The sequence below is a fragment of the Xenopus tropicalis genome, chromosome 5, assembly GCF_000004195.4.
Source record: "Xenopus tropicalis strain Nigerian chromosome 5, UCB_Xtro_10.0, whole genome shotgun sequence".
NCBI lineage: Eukaryota > Metazoa > Chordata > Amphibia > Anura > Pipidae > Xenopus > Xenopus tropicalis.
In genome coordinates, this window is record NC_030681.2 from 102,696,715 (window position 1) to 102,716,954 (window position 20,240).

Genomic DNA, 20,240 nt, shown 5'->3' on the forward strand with positions numbered 1-20,240 from the left:
AAAAACAATGTGGTGGTTTGTGTCTGTTTTCTTGCTCTTTTCTCCCTGCTCCGCATTACATATATGAGCATTTCTATCTGCAACCATTGCCATTAGCAGTAATGTACCTTTCTAATGGTTGCCTCAGAGAGATGGGAATTGCAGCCACATCAAGCTACACAGAAAGATCCTGGTATCTTTCAATATTTATTCTTCTATTTATCAGTAAGAGCTACAGTAGGATGCTGATTTATGAACATTCCATAGGTGCTAAACTGTATTAGTACTGATACGCATAGCAGCCAATCAAAACTTTGCACTCAGATGTTTATACCCCGGTTTTAGGTCATACCGTGAGATTTACAGTATATACATTTATTATAAAATTATTATCAGAAAGATGTAATTTAAAAATTAAGTAAATCTGCTGTCAGTTTCTTATTTTTAGTCCCCCACCCCAGTGGCATCACCTCCACTTCTTACAACTTAACTGTTGCCTCATTCCACCTCCTAAACTCCTACCCTGCCACTGGCACTTCTATAAAGATACATAATACAATAATGCATAAAGCTCCGGATACAGCACATTACATTTGATTAACTTTATTAAGGCGCAAAGCATTAGGGGAAGATTTATTAACGTTGAAGTTTGGTTTTTTTCTGGATTCAAGTTTTTTTGCTCTATAAAAACACTCAAATTCAAATTTTGTTTCAAAAACTGTATTAAGTGAAAAAAAACAGAAAACTCGAATATAAAAATTTACCATCAAAAACATTGCAAGATTCTATAGAAGTCAATGTGTAGATTGTAAGCTCTTTTGGGCAGGGCTCTCTTCACCTCTTGTATCGGTTATTGATTGCTTTATATGTTACTTTGTATGTTCAATGTATGAAACCCACTTATTGTACAGCGCTGCGGAATATGTTGGCGCTTTATAAATAAATGTTAATAATAATAATGGGAGTTGTCCTAGGCAAAGTCAAGTCATATTTTCAGACTCAAATTTTTTCAAGTTATTCTATACAAACGAGTTTTCCTTATTAATAAATAAGTGAGAATACAAACTTTAAGTCCAAAACAGATACTACTGCTAAATGTATCCAAATATCAATTTTATAGGTCTATCAAAAACAGACTGTCAGCAAAACTCAAAATAATCTTAATAAAATAAACATAATATTATGTAGAAAGTCATATAAGTGGAAGAATATAGTTTCTGATTTAAGATTCCTTGCTACTCAGATGTTCCTGCCCAGCTGAATCACATATGGGTGTAAAGTTTTGGCTTCCTTTTGAGGTCCAACAGAACTGGCTGTCCTGGGATCCTCCCTTTGCTCAAAATTTTTCACTCCAAATATATATGTAAGCTCTCTACAGCATCTACTTACCTGCTGCGGCATCCTCTGAGATCAAGGGTCTCTAAGGGTCTATAATCTACGTACAAACAGTTAAAAGGTGAGACCATTTTGTATGTTCTTATAGGCATGGGGTGCCCAGATTTAAGTCAAGTGGGGGTCTACGTTTAGTGATGTTATTGCTTCAGTTTCTAACAGCTTGAGTGTTACACTACCATACAAAAGGAAGACATCAATGCATTACAGTTTCCGCATTGCAGAAAATACAGCTATTCTTGTATTTAAAATTAAAACACCAATTAGTGGACCCATTCACACCCAGAGAAGTAATCTAATGAAACCAATCCTGAGCTGCTTTGATTTACTAGTCATCATACTCTCTTTTATGAGCACCCCTGTTATAGGTGGTCAGGCTCACACAATGATACCGTTCCCCACAAACGACTGCTTTCTAAGCTAAGGTCTATTGGTCTTAGTGAAGTCGTTTGCACATGGATAGAAAACTGGCTACAGGATCGGGTACAGAGGGTGGTTGTTAATGGTACATTCTCTACTTGGAATAAGGTTCTCAGTGGGGTCCCTCAGGGTTCTGTACTGGGTCCACTTTTGTTTAATTTGTTCATAAATGACTTAGGGGAGGGTATTATAAGTAATGTATCAGTGTTTGCAGATGACACAAAACTCTGCAGACCAGTCAATTCTATCCAGGATGTGGCATCCTTGCAGCAGGATCTTGACCAGCTGGCAATCTGGGCAGCTAAGTGGCAGATGAGATTTAATGTGGATAAATGTAAGGTCATGCACCTGGGATGTAAAAATATGCAAGCCCCTTAATGGGACTGCACTAGGAAAATCCATAATGGAGAAGGACCTTGGAGTCCTTGTAGATAATAAACTTGGCTGTAGCAAGCAATGCCAGGCAGCAGCTGCAAGGGCAAACAAGCTTTTGAGCTGTATTAAAAGGGGTATAGATTCACGGGAGGAGGGGGTTATTCTTCCCCTTTACAGAGCGCTGGTAAGGCCCCATGTAGAATATGCTGTTCAGTTTTGGTCTCCAGTGCTCAAACGGGACATTATTGAGTTAGAGAGGGTCCAGAGAAGGGCAACTAAGCTGGTAAAGGGTATGGAAAGTCTCAGTTATGAAGAAAGACTGGCCAAGTTGGGTCTGTTTACACTGGAGAAGAGGCACTTAAGAGGTGACATGATAACTATGTATAAATATATAAAGGGATCATATAATAACCTTTCTAATGTTTTATTTACCAGTAGGACCTTCCAACGGACACGAGGGCACCCACTCAGTTTAGAAGAAGGGAGGTTCCATTTAAATATTTGGAAAGGATTTTTTACAGTGAGAGCTGTGAAGTTCTGGAATTCCCTCCCCGAATCAGTCGTACTGGCTGATACATTATATAACTTTAAGAAGGGGCTGGATGGATTCTTAGCAAGTGAGGGAATACAGGGTTATGGGAGATAGCTCTTAGTACAAGTGAGGGAATACAGGGGTATGGGAGACAGCTCTCAGTACAAGTGAGGGAATACAGGGTTATGGGAGATAGCTCTTAGTACAAGTTGATCCAGGGACTGGTCCGATTGCCATCTTGGAGTCAGGAAGGAATTTTTTCCCCTCTGCGGCAAATTATAGAGGCTTCAGATGGGGTTTTTTGCCTTCCTCTGGATCAACTAGTAGTTAGGCAGGTTATATATAGGCATTATGGTTGAACTTGATGGACGTATGTCTTTTTTCAACCCAACTTACTAAGTTACTATGTAAGTAATATTTGTGTGACTATGATAGACTGAAGCCAAAATATAATTAGAATTGTCCAGGGTTTTCTTAAAAAAAACAAGAGCCTATTTATAACGTCTAACCCTTAATATGCACAGATAGTTCAAAAACAGGGAACTGTATGAGGGAAGTTCACAAGCCAGACACCTCTTCCCTGTTTCCCCTACCTACACTAATAGGGTCAGTCAATGCCATTAGCCAAATAAATGTGGGTGGCCAGTACCAAATGGCTTCCACCAGGCCTGCATTAAGGTAGCATGGAGAAGGCATTTGCTCTGAGCCACATGCATTAAAAGCTCTCACAGGTGGGATAATGACAATGGAAATAAAAAGTAAATATCAGTTGACTACAACTACTAGTACTCCACTGACACCTGGTGCAACAATAGTTGGAGCATGGCAAGTAGGTGATCAACAAATTCAACTCCAACTGGGGCCCAGCATTCATCTAATGACAAGGCTCATTCTGCTCAGGTGCAGAAACCCACAGCAACCAATAAGATATTTGCTTTCAAACAGGTGACCAGAGAATGCTACTTGCTGATTTGTTGCTAAGTGACTAGCCCTGTACAAACTTTGCACCTTTTATTGTATAACCCTTTAAGGCTTAAAATAGAATATGTGAAGCCAACCAGACAAAAATATCCAGAAACTACTCCAGGATTTCATCCTTGCAGGGGGTTCTGGTGTTCTGGGCAGCTAAGTGGTAGACATTGAGGAGCAACTATGTTGACAGAGGGCAAATTTTGGCTTTTGAAGTTATTGGGAGCAGCTTATTGGTGGTAGGCTCATGGTAGGCACTGGGATCAAATAAGTGATTAGAAGAATTTACTTGGGCAAAAAGTTGAACTATGTCCAAAAATGGATGCTATAATAATTTAGCCACAAAGCACAAAAAAGCATTAAAATATAGCTTTCATCATAAAAATCTTATAAGCACGATATAAGTGTAAAAAAAACACCTCTACACATATACTAAAATGGTTAAAAAACAAAGAATTCTACTTATGCAAAATGCTTCTCTTCTATACATTTAGAAACCCAGTCACAGCACTGTGTGCAGTTAAAGATGTCAAGAACCATGTGCCTAAGCTGCTCGTAGAAAGTAAAGTTATTGACACATGATTGGAGTACCAGCTGCAATGGTGCCACTACTTGCTCATACTGCCTAGCAGATGCCTACAGTCACAAAAATATTGTTCTTACTCATCAATCCGGTCAGGAAAGCCCCAGCAGTGAGCAGGTACCGTGTCTCCATGGCCCGTGTGGATGAAGCTGTTTTTAAGAGGGCGGCTGATATCGTGAGCAGACAGGCCAGCCACTGATGTAACGGTGTTTCGTTGGAACTGTCCCACCTTCAAAGTTCGTTTGTTCTGCCCTCTCCACCAGTAATTTTCTGCCCTGTAAGACCAGATAAAAGAATACAGGAAGTATTATTTCAGCTCCTGGCAGAGACAGTAAGCTTGCAATCTATATTTCTAACCTAGAATTAGAATGTGCAGATATTATCATGAACATGGAATTGCTGCTTATGCAATAAGGCTTATGGTGCTTACGTGTTCAGTGTCACTGAATAACCCTTCCCAATGAGCACGTGGGTGCAGGCATAGTAAGAATGAGTCAGCCCTGCTTCCTGTCATATCAGGACTGACAGGCTCAAACACAGCTCAGTTCCTGATGCTTTCATCTGTCACAAGCACTACTGAATGCCTCTTCTGGAATTCTTTCCTCCTTTCACTTATTAAATGTCTCTGGACGTCAGCAGTAAAGGAAGGGGGGGCTGTGGGCAAGAAATGACAAGCCCCCACCAACAACAGCCTGGCATTCTGAACAATGCAACTGGCAAATAGAGCTGTTTGAGCTCTACCCTTTTCAGCCTCCCACCCACTCGCTTATGTCACTCTGAAAAACCATTCAGGTTACTGTCTAGGCAGGACAAAACACACAATCTTGCCACACTTGGTTTTTACCCACAGTCCCCTGTCAACAGGTGCTCTAGAGTATATTGCTTTCCCATGAAATCAAAACTCTTGGCAGGAAGGTGGGTGGGTGCCAAAATTATCCCACCACCAAAAATGATCAAACAGAACAGAGATTAAGATATATCTTAGGTACCCCCCATAGAACAAAATCTTAGGTACCCTATGTAGAAACAAATTCAGATTTATCTGTCTGCTATACATATCATTTGTAGGGATCTAGGAACTGAGAGTTTCACTGTTTGGAGGATGCTGAAAGTTGTAATTTAACAGGTTATACACCATTGTTACTTAGAACACCAACCTGAATTAGACTTGATTAGACCTAGTTTAATTATACAACTCTTATCATTGTTTCCCCTACATTTATGAAAAGAAATGAAAATGGTCTGTCCTATTCATAACTATAATCTGACCGAATACATGCATTTACATGTTTTTGTATCCTATGAATTGCTTTGTTCAGAAATCACCTGTGCCCCACTACAGGCAACTGTGTTATACATGTTCGTAAAGTGTAATAAACAAGATGATTGTTTACTCATTCAGATAAGGAAGACAAAACTTTTAAGAGATTGACCCTGGGCAGACTTTTCAATCATATAACATTCTACTTTTACATCCATTTGCCATGTAGGGTTGCCACCTGGCCGGTACTGGTCTTGCTAGTAAAACTGATGACTGGTGCCAATGTTATTATCAGGGAGAAAAGACAAAAATATAGAAAGGCTGGTAATTTTGTTCCTGAAATGATAGAAACCCTCTTACTATGAGACAGAACTGACGGACAAATCCCATGAAGACAAATCATAAAGATGCACAACATATCAATGACAATTTATCCAATGAGTTGCTTTAAAGGAAGCCACATTAGGTGCTAGTGTTTGTGTGTTACTTACAAAGCCCGCGATCCCAGCAGTCCAAGCTCTCTCCCCTGCTAAACAGGACTTGTGTCCTCGCTGCTCTGACACCTCTCCCCTTCCCCCTTCTACTTATAACCCATCCCTTCTGAGAAGATCGGCTCACCTGCCCCCGCTGCGGCGCTGCTGCTGCTGCCAGCAGGAATGGGAGCAGTGTGTGGGTGTGTAAGAGTGTATCTAAGCTGCAGCACGCCATTGGTACACAGGCCAGGTCAAAGGAAACGAGTGCATTTAAGTTCGGTGCAGCATGTTTAACCCTATGTAATATGCGGCTTGCAAGTACACACAAAATGCAAATATATATGCAATTACAGGTAGTAAAATGCACAGATAATAATATCAATTTCTCATATAAGGAAGGCTGAGGATCAGTCTGAACCAGTAAAAAAATCACAACTTCTACAAAAGTTAATGACATAAAATGCAGTTGCATTACCTTCTTCCACATTCATAACAAAAACATTTTCTCACATTTTTCATGTGTTACAATTACCTTTACATATTTAGCATGGTCACTGAGATTGCGGCAACTCAACTTTTATGATTTATCCAAGCAGAGCTAAGCTAAACAGCCAAGACAAGGGTTTAGGGTGATGGCATACGGGACGTTTCGGTACCTGCGATAAAGCTTCACTACCACGGGCAAAAAAACAGTCCTTGGTTACTCTTTGTTTCCTTCCCACCGGCTAACATGCAAATCGTGAGTGGTAAAAGGAAAGATCCTTGAAAGCAGACTTAGAGCTACTTCTAAGGGCAGTGGCAGACGGGGAGATCAGTCGCCCCGCGCAAAATTTTCGTTTACGCGGCGACTAATCTCCCTGCAATGCCATCCCACCAGCTAGAATGTAAATCGACGGCGGGATGGCATACACTGCGATTTCCTGAAGTTGTCTTGAGAGGAAATTTCGGCGATTTCGGGACAGTGCAGCAATGCGTATGCCATCCCACCAGGGATCTATATTCTAGCCAGTGGGATGGCATTGCGGGGAGATTAGTCGCCACAACAACAAAAATGTAACGCGGGCCGGCTGATCTCCCCGTCTACCACTGCCATAAAAACGTATGGTTTCCCACCAGCGATTTGCATGTTGGCTGGTGGGAAGAAAAAAAGGGACAATCTGTTGCCTGCAGTATCGAAGATTTATTGTGGACAACAAAAAGTAACGTGTGCCCTGGCCCTAGGGGTGATCTGGCTTAATCACAGGAAAATGCAAAGGGAGACAAATTTCCTGCATTTAAGCTGATTCACCACAAGAAATAGGTTTGCTGTGCCAATCTTAATGACACTTGGCACCCACAGTAGTGCAGATTTAACTGCTGGCAACAAATCTTACCAAGTTCCATCACCCTAATCTGCCATCCAGTAATAAAACATAAAAATTAATTACAGTTCCCTAAACAGAGAAACAATCATGGTCACTTTAAAGTAAAGAAGACTGATATTTTCATTGGATTTGTTCTATTTACTATAAAATATTATGTATTATATAATATTATATTATTATATGGCTATCTGGTATACTATGCATTCAACAGAAGGGATTATATTTTTGCGTAGTCACAAATTATATATATTTCCCTTAGATAAAAATATATGTAAATGCAGATTTGTATTTTTTAGCAAAACATATATATTCAAATTGAACACAAATGCGTGAAAAGAGGTGAACCCCACTTAGAGAGCAATAGAGTTATATTAGATATCTGGTTTATTCAATCATATTGCAAATCTAAAATTTGTGTACAGTATACTTCCCACAGTTAAAGCAATATCTTGAAGGATCGTAGCAGTATAGAGCTTGATAAAGATCTACTTCGAAACGTTGCTGCTGCCGGCATTGTGACAATAAAGGCATTTTAACAGAAAGAATGACGGAGTGCTGCCTATAATCACTTGAATCGTAGCAATATAGGACAAAGCATGGTACTATCAGAATTAACACACCATAGAGGCCCTCCATTTGCAGTTATGATACAGAAAGAAACAGATATGGGAGAATGTATAAAACGAATATGCCAGTGTACCATAGCTCCTATGCTGTACCTACAACATGTAATTCCCTAAAACTAAAGGAGAAAACTGAATAAAATGCCATTATAAGGAAAATGTGATATAACATTACCCTAGTAGTAAGGTACAGATAAAAAATTAGATGTCAAAAATGCAATTTGCTGCTTAATGGGAAAATATCACCATTCTTGGGAATGTGTTGTTCTTTGTTTTGACCACTTGAAACATATTTTGTTATTTGCTTTTGCTGTTGTCATTCCATTTTCTACTTCCTGTTATTTATAGATGGTAAATATAATACTTTCTGCCAATGCTGGCCCATCAGTTGCTGCTGAAATGTATCTCTCAATAAACATCAACAGGTACAGGTTGCTGTGAGTGTAGGGAGTTATAGTACAGGAACAGCTTAAGGCAGTTTAAGTCAGAAAGTTCTACTTGAAAATAAACAATCTAATCCTGGATAATATCTTTCACCCCTTAGGGCCCCCACACAAGTAATGACAGACTAGTTGCAAAGTTGGAATTAAGGCACAGGTTGATTCCACAATAATGTGCACTTAATTCTGCTCCTGCTGAAAATCTGGCACAAAATGCTCCTTTTTGCAATGTAATGGAGCAGAAGTCCAAACCACTGAAATCAAATGAAAAGGAATATAACCCCCAATTATTTTACTTGCCTTTTGGGAGTTTCTGAGAGGGATTTATTTCACAATAAATATGAGCAGTTCAGTTATTTAAGCTGGATGAAATCAGTGTATGAGACCCAGTGTATTATATTCAACAAAATGAAAATACTGTAAAGGGGGCAAGTCTTTGTGATAAACACACAGACCTGGGTCCATGCATGTACTATAAAGAGATGGGAGTCCCTTTACTATGCTTTTCTCTGTTATGTTGATATTAAACTGTATTGCTAGAAGCTGTTCCACCTTAAATAAATGAGAAACACTCCTCTTTAGCAATAGTAGGTTAATATTAGCCTATTCTACATGTCCCTGACGCCTGGACACAATTATGGGGTGTGGTTGTCAAAGGCGCTCCTCAGTGATTCACCTGTTGCTCCCCACCCAGATCCGATAACTTACCCACAGAGTGAGTCAGTGGCTCACAGAACATGTAACCAGATGGGTTAACCTCTGCAATGCCAGAGGCTCTCACCTCAACTACTGCAATGCCAGAGGTTTTCGCTTCATGGATTATCCGCAAAAGTTTTTTTTTCATTCGGCAGAAGCTATTTTTTAGTGTGGTTAATCTCAAGGATTTTACAGCATAGGCATCATTTTAAAGTATCCTTAGAAGTGTACTGATAAGCTGACAGAGCACAGAAGTGCCAAGCTCTCGCTGTAGTTCACCTTTAAGGTATTTTGTAGTACAATTTAGAATGATCTATTCTGATATTCTTTGCAAGAATTAATTGGTATTCATGTTCTATGTTCTTTAGACCTATTCCTTCATGTCTTCCGCTTTTGCCAGGGTCACCAGTCATCATTATTTTAAGAAAATTTGCTGAATAAATTCTTGATTTTTTTTGTATTTTTATTTAAACATTCACATTTTTCATTCTGCACATCAGTGTCTTGAAATTTTAATTATTTGGTTGTTGGCCTTAATTACCCCAGCCATGGGTAAATCATCTAAAACCTTTAAACACAAAGATGTCTTGGAATTTTAATTATTTGGTTGTTGGCCTTAATTACCACAGCCATGGGTAAATCATCTAAAACCTTTTAACACTACTGCACAACTTCCAGCAGTATATATATATGCTGGCTGTGTTTGATTCGATGTCTATATGGTATCCCGTGGACAGGGGCAGCTACATGGTATTTCAGGAGATGTAGTTCAGCAATCAATTAGCCATCTGCAGGCAATACAGCACAACCATCAATATCATAAACCTTAATTATATAGATACTGTATACTAGAGAAATGCAGGGTTCCAGTGTCCAATGCACTTTCTCAGGTGAAAGGGAATGGGTACCTGCCCTCGATGACTGTAATGACATCATTCATCTGGATATGGAGTTTATCTGGATCCTGAAAATCCTGAAGGGCACACATGTCTGTTGGCTGAGCCTAAAATACAAATGAGAAAAAAAAAATGTAACCAACATTTTTTTCAGCCCACAGTTGTGTCATGCTGATGTTGGTTTCCATCAATGATGTCTAAAATAAACTATATTCACTCATTCTAGAATTTTAGGACTAAAAATTGCTAGAAAATGTTTGTGTGTTTTTAAACATTCTCTACCCTACCTTTACAACAAAGAGAAACCTTAGCAGAATATGCTGGCTAATGCAGTAAGTCTAGTGATTGTCACAGTCCTGCCACTTTGTACAAACAACCTACCTCCACCAGGAAGTCTCTGAGGGCCACAAAGGTTGGCCTGTCCTCTGGCTTATGAGCCCAGCACTGTAACATTACATTATAGATGTCCTGTGGGCTATCTTCAGGCCGAACCAGTCTTTCACCTTCCTTATCGATCTTATGGAGAATCTAATGCAGTAATAGGGTATGAATTACTGTAAAATCACAGATAATTAACACAAGCACAATCACCACCCAGCTCCAAAAAGTAAACCAAATAAAAGCCAGAATGAAAAATATAAAAGCAGTGGCCATTCTCAGTAAAGCTAATGTAACCTCATACTAAGCTCCTATGTTCTAGAAGAAGCTAAGAGGCTTTATTTTTCCCAGAAATTCCAGCTATGTAAAATGTTGTTTTGCTGATCCTGTGGATCAACAGATGATCTTACCTGGCTGCCATTGAGTCCTATCCACGGCTCCTGCCCATATGTGAACATCTCCCACAGCGTCACTCCAAACATCCAGGTGTCACTGGCATGTGAGAAAGTTCGAGTCTTCAGGCTTTCTGGTGCACACCTATACCAGGAAAAAATATGAACAAAGTCAGTAAAACCAAAATTTAAAAAACAACAGAAAATACTATTATGTACAGAGAACAGATTTTTACAGAACTAAATATGATTGCCGCAGGTGTAGTAGTACGAGGAAATATATGTCACTAGCCATGAACTAAAAAAATGATTGCCCCTTTTTAGTAAAAAAACAATTACCAGGCAAAGGGCACTTTGCGATGTTCCTGCATGACGTAGTGATCATCATTCTTGGGTAATGCCCTCATGAGGCCAAAGTCGCCAATCTTCACTAAGTCATTTGAGGAAAGCAAAATGTTCCTTGCTGCTAAGTCCCGATGAATAAAACGTTTGGACTCCAGGTACGCCATACCATTGGCAATCTGAATAGCATAGTGACAAAGTGTGGAGATAAGAAAGTAACCCTGGTTCTTCCTGAGACGATCCAGAAGAGAGCCCATGGGTGCAAGCTCTGTAACCTAGAGAGATGAAAAATAAAAGCTAAGAAGTGTGACAGCGAGTATTATTAAGAAACCTAGTGAAAATAGTTTTAGAATCCATATAACAGGTACTTTAGACAGACATTCTCGAGTTATATGAAATACTTCCACATGATAAGTAGTAACCCAGCACACTGGGACAGAGCTTTGTTCACTGTTCAGTTCAGTTTTCAGTTTTGTTTTCTTCTAAAATGATTTTGTGTTTTTTAAGTAACGTGAGCGCAACTGTATTCCATATTAAACAGAAAACCCACACAAAGCCCAGTGCTGCAAGGTACTGACCACAATTTAAGCAATATTGGACGTTTCTTTTACACACAAATCTCACCATCTTCATAGGGTGTGTAAGGACCACTCCATAGAGCCGGATAAGATTAATATGGTCAAGGGAATGCATTGCATTAACCTCTCGGATAAAATCATCCAGAACATCTGGCTGGGTCAAGACATCTGTCTTCAGGCACTTCACAGCTACGTTGAACTGAATAAAATTGAGACAAGATAAACGACTTTCGTAACAAATTATGCTAGATGCAAACCATAACTAAGCCTTTGCAATATAAGTGGCTACAATACAGACAAATCTGAAGATACAGAAGATCTGGCTAAAGTAAACTGGCAAATGTTGTGTGAAGTATGTATTCCCCCAAAATAAACAATAGCCTAATACAATAAAAAGTGGTTCTTCCAAAGAGTATGGGTGTGGGGTTACTAAACCTGTATCAGTTCTAAACATACTTGTTTGTGGTGTAAAGGACTATTCTGTGACAACAATGTAACAGTACAAAATTGTGTAAAGACAGAAAAGGAGGTAAATATGCAAAATCCCTAATAGTCAGTTGCCATACATATATATACCCTGAATTCATCCAATTTTACATGAAAAACCGGGTTCCCAAAAAACATCACCCAAAACCTACCAATAACCTTTATTAAAAGGTATCCACAGTCATCCCAGGTAGGACCAAGTGACATGGAGTGGTATCTTTTTAGTGGTATTGAACACCTAAAAATTAAGTTTAAGTGTATAGAAATAGGCAGCAAAATACAGGTATGGGATCTGTCATCCGGGAAACCAGTTAGAATTACAAGAAGGCCATCTCCCATAGACTAAACTTTAATTAAATAATTAGATTTTCTTAAATATGATTTTCCTTTTCTCTATAATAATAATAATAAAAAAAAAAACAATACCTTGTACTTAATGATAACTAAGCTTTAGGAATCCAAATTGTTAGCTAAACAATCCTGTTGGGTTTAATTAATTTTTAAATAATTGTCAGCAGGTTTAAGGTATGGAAATCCAAATTACATAAAGACCCATTCTCTGGAATATTTTTTTCTTATCCAACAATATTTATTATTTTTCTCACGTAATGCTACAATTCTGTGTGTATCTCTCTAACTACTACTACTGGATAATAGATAATAGATTCCATACCCATATATAAATGGCACATATAAAAAAAAACAAAAAAAAAGCCTTGGAAAAAATAAAGGTCACTAGGACATAATCTGTTCAAAAGATGAATGAGAAACAGATGTTTGGTTAACAAACCACTTTAGACTCCTGTAGCATGTTACCTACCAACTTGCCATTTGGTGTGTTCCATTCTCCCCTTCGCACCACTCCAAACGATCCATCCCCTAGCTTTTCAAACATGGACAGGTCCTTCTCGCTAATCAAGCAGGTGAGTGCTTGCTGCCCCTCCAGTGGTGGTGGGCTTGGGGGCTTACGGAAAGTACTCTGGGGCTGAGACGCAAATTCGGATTCTGGCCGCTTGCCACTGAACACCTGAAAGGAAATTTCAAGGTTTATTACACTCGTCTGTTTTTGTTATCTGGTGTATTATGTAAAAGTGGAGTTGAGTGCAAATTAAGAATTTTAATTGTACAATACTGTACATGTGCCATATCATGTATGTTTTTAATAAAGGTATGGGATCTGTTATCCAGAAACCCATTAAGCAGTAAGCTCTGAATTACGGGAAGGCCATCTACCATAGATTTCATTTTAACCAAACAGTTTGCATTTTTAAAATAAATTTCCTTTTTCTCTTAATAATAAAACAGAGAGACTGCATTATCTAACAAAAGAAATGTATTTCTAAGCAGCATTTATTAAAGACACCCAATGGTTTTAATGCTATTTGTAAACTGAGGGTTGTTCACCTTTAAATGAACTTAAAGTATGTTGTAGTCATTGCAATTAATCATTTTAATGTGTTATGGCTTTTCAATTATTTTTATATTCTATAAATATAATAATTTTCAATTATTATATTTATAGCAGCTTTGCAGTTTGGTATTTTCAAGTCTTATATACCCTAGCATCCAAGCAGTGGTTTGAACAAGAGCTGGGAATATGAATAGAAGAGGGCCTGCATAGACAGATAAGTAATAAAAAGTAACAACAACAAACAGGCATATGACTGGTTGCTAGGGTCCCACTGTCCCGATATTTAACCCTTCCAAATCCTAATTAGCATATGCTAATCCAATGGAGAATCTGTGGCAAGATCTGAAAACTGCTGTTCACAAACGCTGTCCATCTAATCTGACTGAGCTGGAGCTGTTTTGCAAAGAAGAATAGGCAAGGATTTCAGTGTGTAGATGTGCAAAGCTGGTAGAGAAATACCCTAAAAGACTGGCAGCTGTAATTGCAGCAAAAGGTGGTTCTACAAAGTATTGACTCAGGGGGCTGAATAATTACGCACACCCCACTTTGCAGTTATTTATTTGTAAAATATGTTTGGAATCATGTATGATTTTCGTTCCACTTCTCACGTGTACACCACTTTGTATTGGTCTTTCACGTGGAATTCCAATAAAATTGATTCATGTTTGTGGCTGTAATGTGACAAAAAGTGGAAAAGTTCAAGGGGGCCGAATACTTTTGCAAGCCACTGTGTATATACGTATATAAACTGCATAGTGGGAAGTGTGGATTACATAAGTGTGGGGTGCAGGCAGGTCATCAATTTATAATTTGATCATGAGAAAACATATCAACAGTGCACAGCACATTCACACTCAATCCACATCTATCGGTGATTTATTTCCCATAGAGTATAATGTTTATTTTAAATCTTGGCATTTATTAGAAATTCATTCAAACAATGAAAAAACACCCTCATGCTTTGAAAATACAATTTTGTAGCATGAAAAAATATTAAACAAGTGGCCATTCCTTCTTTGCCCTTATTCCTCCCCTTCTCAGCCTAATATATGGGCTTCTTTAACACATCGAAAAAGAAATTTGTACGGAGTATCCAACTCTGCTGTTAAAAAATTCTTTACTTTATTTTTTCAGTCCATTTAAAATCCTATGATACATGTGCAAAGAAGGACCATACGCTTGACGCGTTTCGTGGTATCACACCATAACACATAACTCAAATTCCCAGTATAAAATATAGCTAACATGCATCAATGTATCTGCCACAATTCTTTTGTATATTTTCCATTTATACATTTGCAGCTAAAGTGAAACCTTTTAACTATTTTGATACCAAACTTATTTACACATAAGATTTTAACATCCTACCAGGGAAACCTAACACAAGGTTCCTGAAAGGGTCACAAAATTTGCATTAAAATAAAGTTTAGCCTTTCCCTAATCCAGTATAAAAATGTAAAAAATGGAATATTTGAGCAACCTCAACTACACTAAAAGAAAACCTTCTATACCAATTTGGCTTGGGTTTCTAATAATTTATTTGGTAATTGTGTTAATCCAGTGGTCTATACTAGCAGATAAATGAGTAGACATTTTACAGGGCAGTAAACTAAGTGTCAAATTAACATGCACTTTTATTACTACAATCAATGTATATCGTCAAACCTTTGTGAATTACAAATAAGGATGAACTGACTGTAGACTGAATAGGACAACAGGCTGCCTAGTGAGATATGGGAGGTCCCTATGTTAGGTATGCAAGTCAAAATCTCAGAAACCTAATGCTGATTGCATGAGGTATTTCCTGGAAATGTGCATCAAATCTCACAAACCGGATTAAGAGCTTCCGCTAGCAGATAGTCCTGCAGCTGGATCAATCCGTACCTCTTAGTCACTGTACCTAGAAAGGAAATCCTGGGACAACTGCTGACACTTGTACAGTGAATGTGTCAACAAATTTAGCATAGCACTGTGGAAGGACACACGATACTCTGAGTGGGTGGGTTCTATTTTCAGAGTAACCCCAGACCCAAATATTCTAACACTGCAGACAGAGGATTGAGGCAAAGTTTGTGAGGAAGAGCAATTAACCTCTTACATACTAAGCAGTTTTGATACATCCTTACATAAATCCATTCAGGCAGAGTTTTCTATTATGCACTCCATAGGTACTGTAAGCATAAGTATGCTTGCCTATTAAATGATTACACACCAATGACAAACACAATGGCAGCTCCTATGCACCAAATGCAGGATTACATTTGCGGTTCGGCCATATCCAACCACTTTTTGCAGGCTTCCCATTCAGATGAATTCAAATTTTTCAGGTAAACAAACCCAGAACACTTATAATTATGCTCACAATTTTTCACACATTTTTTAGATTTGAATATGCAAACTAGTGTTTTGCTCAGTATTCAGGTGAATCTTTTAGCGATAAATAAAACTGTAGTAATGAGAGATACGATATGTAAGGAAAGTTTTTATTTTTAATATACATCAAAACCTAAATATTTCACTGAATATGATGGTGGGGTGGATATTATATTAAACTGAGGTAATCTACTCATTATATTTAAAATTAAATACACAAATGAAAGACATACTAATGCATTTAATGTGAGGGGTAAAAGACTAGAAATGTAAATATTGATTGGTATCAATCAATATTTACATCAATATAAATACCTTGCTCATCCAGGATTTGCGTTTACAAATTGCCTTTCTTCTCTTTACAGCATCCAACAGCCTCCTTTGGCCTGTAAAAAAATACAGGAAAAACTTTAGTGCTTACTAACAGTTTTTGAAGCTTAAGAAGAAATAAATGTTTCCCTGAAGAGGATTGCTGGTTTAGAGAAAAATAAACAAGCAATTAAATTCAGTTAGGGATGCCTAAAATAAAATTTGCAGTTAACTGTAAGGGCTCTGGCACACGGGGGAGATTAGTCGCCCGCGATTAACTCCCTGTTCGCGGGCGACTAATCTCCCCGAGTTGCCTACCCCTGCCATCCCACCGGCGAACATGTAAGTCGCCGGCGGAATGGCAGACGCGGCGGGGCGATTTCCGCAAATCGCCCCGCCGCGTCTGCCATCCCGCCGGCGACTTACATGTTCGCCGGTGGGATGGCAGGGGGAAGGCAACTCGGGGAGATTAGTCGCCCGCGAGCAGGGAGTTTTGCCGCGGGCGACTAATCTCCCCGTGTACCAGAGCCCTAAAATGTGCATATCATGTAGAAAGCCATAATTATCCAGATAAAGCTAAAGCAGTCCAGGGACAAAGTGGTCGTTTGAAACAATTACATAAGAATCAATGAAGCATTTCTAGTGTACAAATATCTATTTGTTCTAAAAAAGGAGAATACTGTAAAAGTGATGTTTTTGTGTGCTTACCTGGCCGGCCCATCCCAATCTTCTCCAGGTCCTCATTCTTGACGTAATCAAAGTGAGAAAGCCTTGTGATATTGAGGTCGTCACGGATTTGTAAGAAGTACTGCTGCAGTTGCACCTCGCTCAGGAGCTCCAGAAGCCACTCTGAGCCTTCATCTGACTGCATGCTATTACCAAACCTCTGCAGTTATAAAAAAAAATAGATTAAAAAAGGAGAGAAAAAGTGCTCAAAGGAAAACAAAAATACATTTGCATTCCAATAATCAGTGATCTCTGTTTTTTAAAAGAATAAATTATATTTGCACCCTTGGCAATTAAGGAAACTATGAGGGCAGTGTGATTATTTTAAAATATTATGTAAGAAAAAAGACACTATATAATGTCACACTTAAAGGTAATTTACTAATGGTCAGATTTTTTTTTCACCGATTCTGATTTTTTAGCAATAAAAGTTGCAGGAAAAAAAGTCAGAGATTTCGAGATTTATTATGTGTGAAAAATGCAAAAAAAAAAAAATTTAAAATACGAAAAAGTTGAGGTTTCGGCTTTTCTGTGACTTTTTCCTGTTCAGACTTTTACGAAAATGTCAGACATTCGCGGGAATGTGTTTATTCAAATTTTTAAGAATAAAAAAATGAGAAATATTAGAGGATTTAGAATTGAATGATTGTTTAAAAACAACTTACACAGATTAAAAACAGTTTCATTAATAGGGAACACAGTAACTACCCTCTAGGAGCAAGGGAAAAGGTCTGTGTAAAGGGAGACTACAGTGATGTGAAAAGATTGTTTGCGCCACGGTTTTCAAATTATTACTGCAGGTATGGTAATGGTTTCTGCAGAATAAATATAGGGGCCGATTCACTAGTGCCATTACGCTTATCGCATGCTTTTTTGCGTTAAAAAGCACGCAATAAATAAGTACCGATTCATCAAAGTAATTTAGCATGCGTTAAGACGCATATTGCATACGCAAAAAAACAAAATTGCATGCGTTATTTATCTTGCATTGCATTAATTCTCACATAGATATAATACTAACGCATGATTTACAAACACATATGAAGCGTTAAATGCGCTAAATATCGCATTAGTCTGTACAAAAATTAACACCTACTTGGGGCAGGCGGTACTTAAATTGTGGTTTGTGAGCTTTTGGCAACACAACATAGACTTTACAGTTGTTTTTTTTCCAGTATGTGTTGGCCCCAGAGTGATGCAGCCTCCAGTTTTCAGGGAAATGTTAATTTTCAGAACAGTAGTTTTCCGAACGTAATGGTTACGTGCATAATATATTGTGTGCAGCGGGACTGTGGAGACTTATTCCCTTCCTTCCACCTAATCCCCCCCCCAATGAGCCCAACTGACATAAGAAAAACACAATGTCACCGTTTTGGTGGGTGGAGTTCGGCCACAGCTTTATTAAAGAATCCAACATCAGAATAGTCCTTTCCATGTTTTTCCAACTTTTACCAAACATCTTTTATAACGAATGCCAGCCACTGCGAATGCAGTGGGCATGTGGAAACCATCAAACAACCAGAGATTAAATGGCCAAGGACTATCACCTGCCATATGCTGCGACAAATCAAAACATATACAAATATATGTAGCTTTCCGAGAATTTTTTTTTTTTTTTTAAAACATGAACCGAGCCTGAAGAGAAGACATAGTAATTTAGGTTAATCGAAATTACTGACCTACCGGTCACAAGTTAAATGCACTTAAACAGGGAGGGGGGGAGGGAGATGCCGCTCCGTGTGTAGCAGGGAGGTAAGGCTGCAACGCTGCGCTGGGAGGTGACAGGCAACAGGGGGAGGGGTGAGTGTGGGGTCTAACCTTTCCCGCCCAATGGCTACCAACTTAACCCTTCGTGTTCCGGAAGGAAATTGAGCCCCAGCTAGCTCCACAGTCCCTCTGCGCTTTCATTAATTATTTCAGCGCTCTCTAGAAATAATGTACGCGGCGGAAAATAATGCAAGAAAAATGCTCATCACGAGTTAATGCACTTGTTTTATCGACCCCATAGTGTTCTAGGTGGCACTAATGTGGCAAAAATGGTAAAATGCCTAAATGACTTTCCTTCTCCTTTAAATGCTCTATTTCTTTAAGGCGGAAATAATGGAACCCATTTTGTCCAGAATATTACACTTTTGTCTTATCTGTCTATATAAAATTATTCCACAAGGCCTGGGGATGATACAGGGTTTTTTTTTCCCTTTTTGCAATTCCATGGATAACTGTGGTTTTCATCTTTCTAATCTTACATAAATGTCATTATTGCACTGTATCTTTCTTATTGTGGATTTGTGAATAGAAATTTTGGCAGACAATATTCGGGGGGGGGGTTCACATATTCTCAGTTTGGGGGCAATTAGTGAGAAGTGGGTCAACAAAATCTTATCTGACCCTAACATGTCCTCTTCCAACCAGTTCAATGTACCTTCCTCCCTTATATAACAGAACCCTGACCTTCAGACAAGAGTATATAAATAAAAGATGGCAAGATGGCAGAAGGCCAGTGGATAAATGCCAGAGGAGCTAGGGCATGCTGATGTTGCAGGTGGGCAGAATCAGGCCCACTGCCTTCCTGCTAGTCCATCTGGTGTTGGACCAACCCGTGCAACAGCAATCTTGCACTATGGTTTAATGGAGTCACAGAACCTTAACATATTTGCAAAGTGATATATTTCAGCAATATTTTTTCTCATGTTTTTTGGAATTTCCTTTGATAATGACATTGTGTTCTTGCAAAATAATCATTTAAATTTGGCCAACTGGTTTAGATAATAACTAATTATTAAGTAAATAATGAAAGTAGTATTTTAAAAACATGTGCTATGTATTCACTCTGGGTCTATTTGTTTAATATACATTTTGGTTAAGATCCGAAACCACTCAGTGTTAGGGCACTGCATCTGCAAGGAGTTTGTATGTTTTCACCGTGTCTGTTTCCTCCGGATGTTCCAGTTTACTCCCATGCTCCAAAACATACAGATAGGTTAGGTGGTTCCTGATAATATTGGCCCTACTGTATGTGAATTTGATAGAGACCCTAGACTGTAAGCTCCACTAGGCCAAAGACTGATTTGAATTATGTATAATCTGTAAAGTTCTACAGGAAATATGTCTGCTTTTAAATAACAGTAAATAAATATGCAATAACAGCAGAAATCAGAAAGGGGCATATTCTTTTTCCGTCAAAATCCTTAAATAATTCTGAAGTATTTATTTGAGCTTTGCTCTGTGCAAAAAGTGGATAG

General features: G+C 38.5%; 1 protein-coding gene across 15 annotated transcripts in view; it reads right to left on the reverse strand.

The window, feature by feature from the left end:
• The window catches only part of tnk2 (tyrosine kinase, non-receptor, 2), a 95,353-nt gene that overhangs the window by 18,837 nt on the left and 56,276 nt on the right, over nt 1-20,240 (reverse strand). For all 15 annotated transcript variants that reach the window (XR_004222618.1, XM_031901449.1, XM_031901448.1 and 12 more), the window contains 9 exon segments: nt 16,981-17,158; nt 16,279-16,349; nt 13,000-13,206; nt 11,740-11,892; nt 11,113-11,390; nt 10,792-10,918; nt 10,385-10,531; nt 10,016-10,110; nt 4,331-4,525 (listed from right to left, as the gene is read on the reverse strand). Coding sequence is in view for 14 of the 15 variants with exons in the window: in XM_031901444.1 (XP_031757304.1) it covers nt 4,331-4,525; nt 10,016-10,110; nt 10,385-10,531; nt 10,792-10,918; nt 11,113-11,390; nt 11,740-11,892; nt 13,000-13,206; nt 16,279-16,349; nt 16,981-17,158 (1,451 nt within the window). In the remaining variant the exon portion in view is untranslated.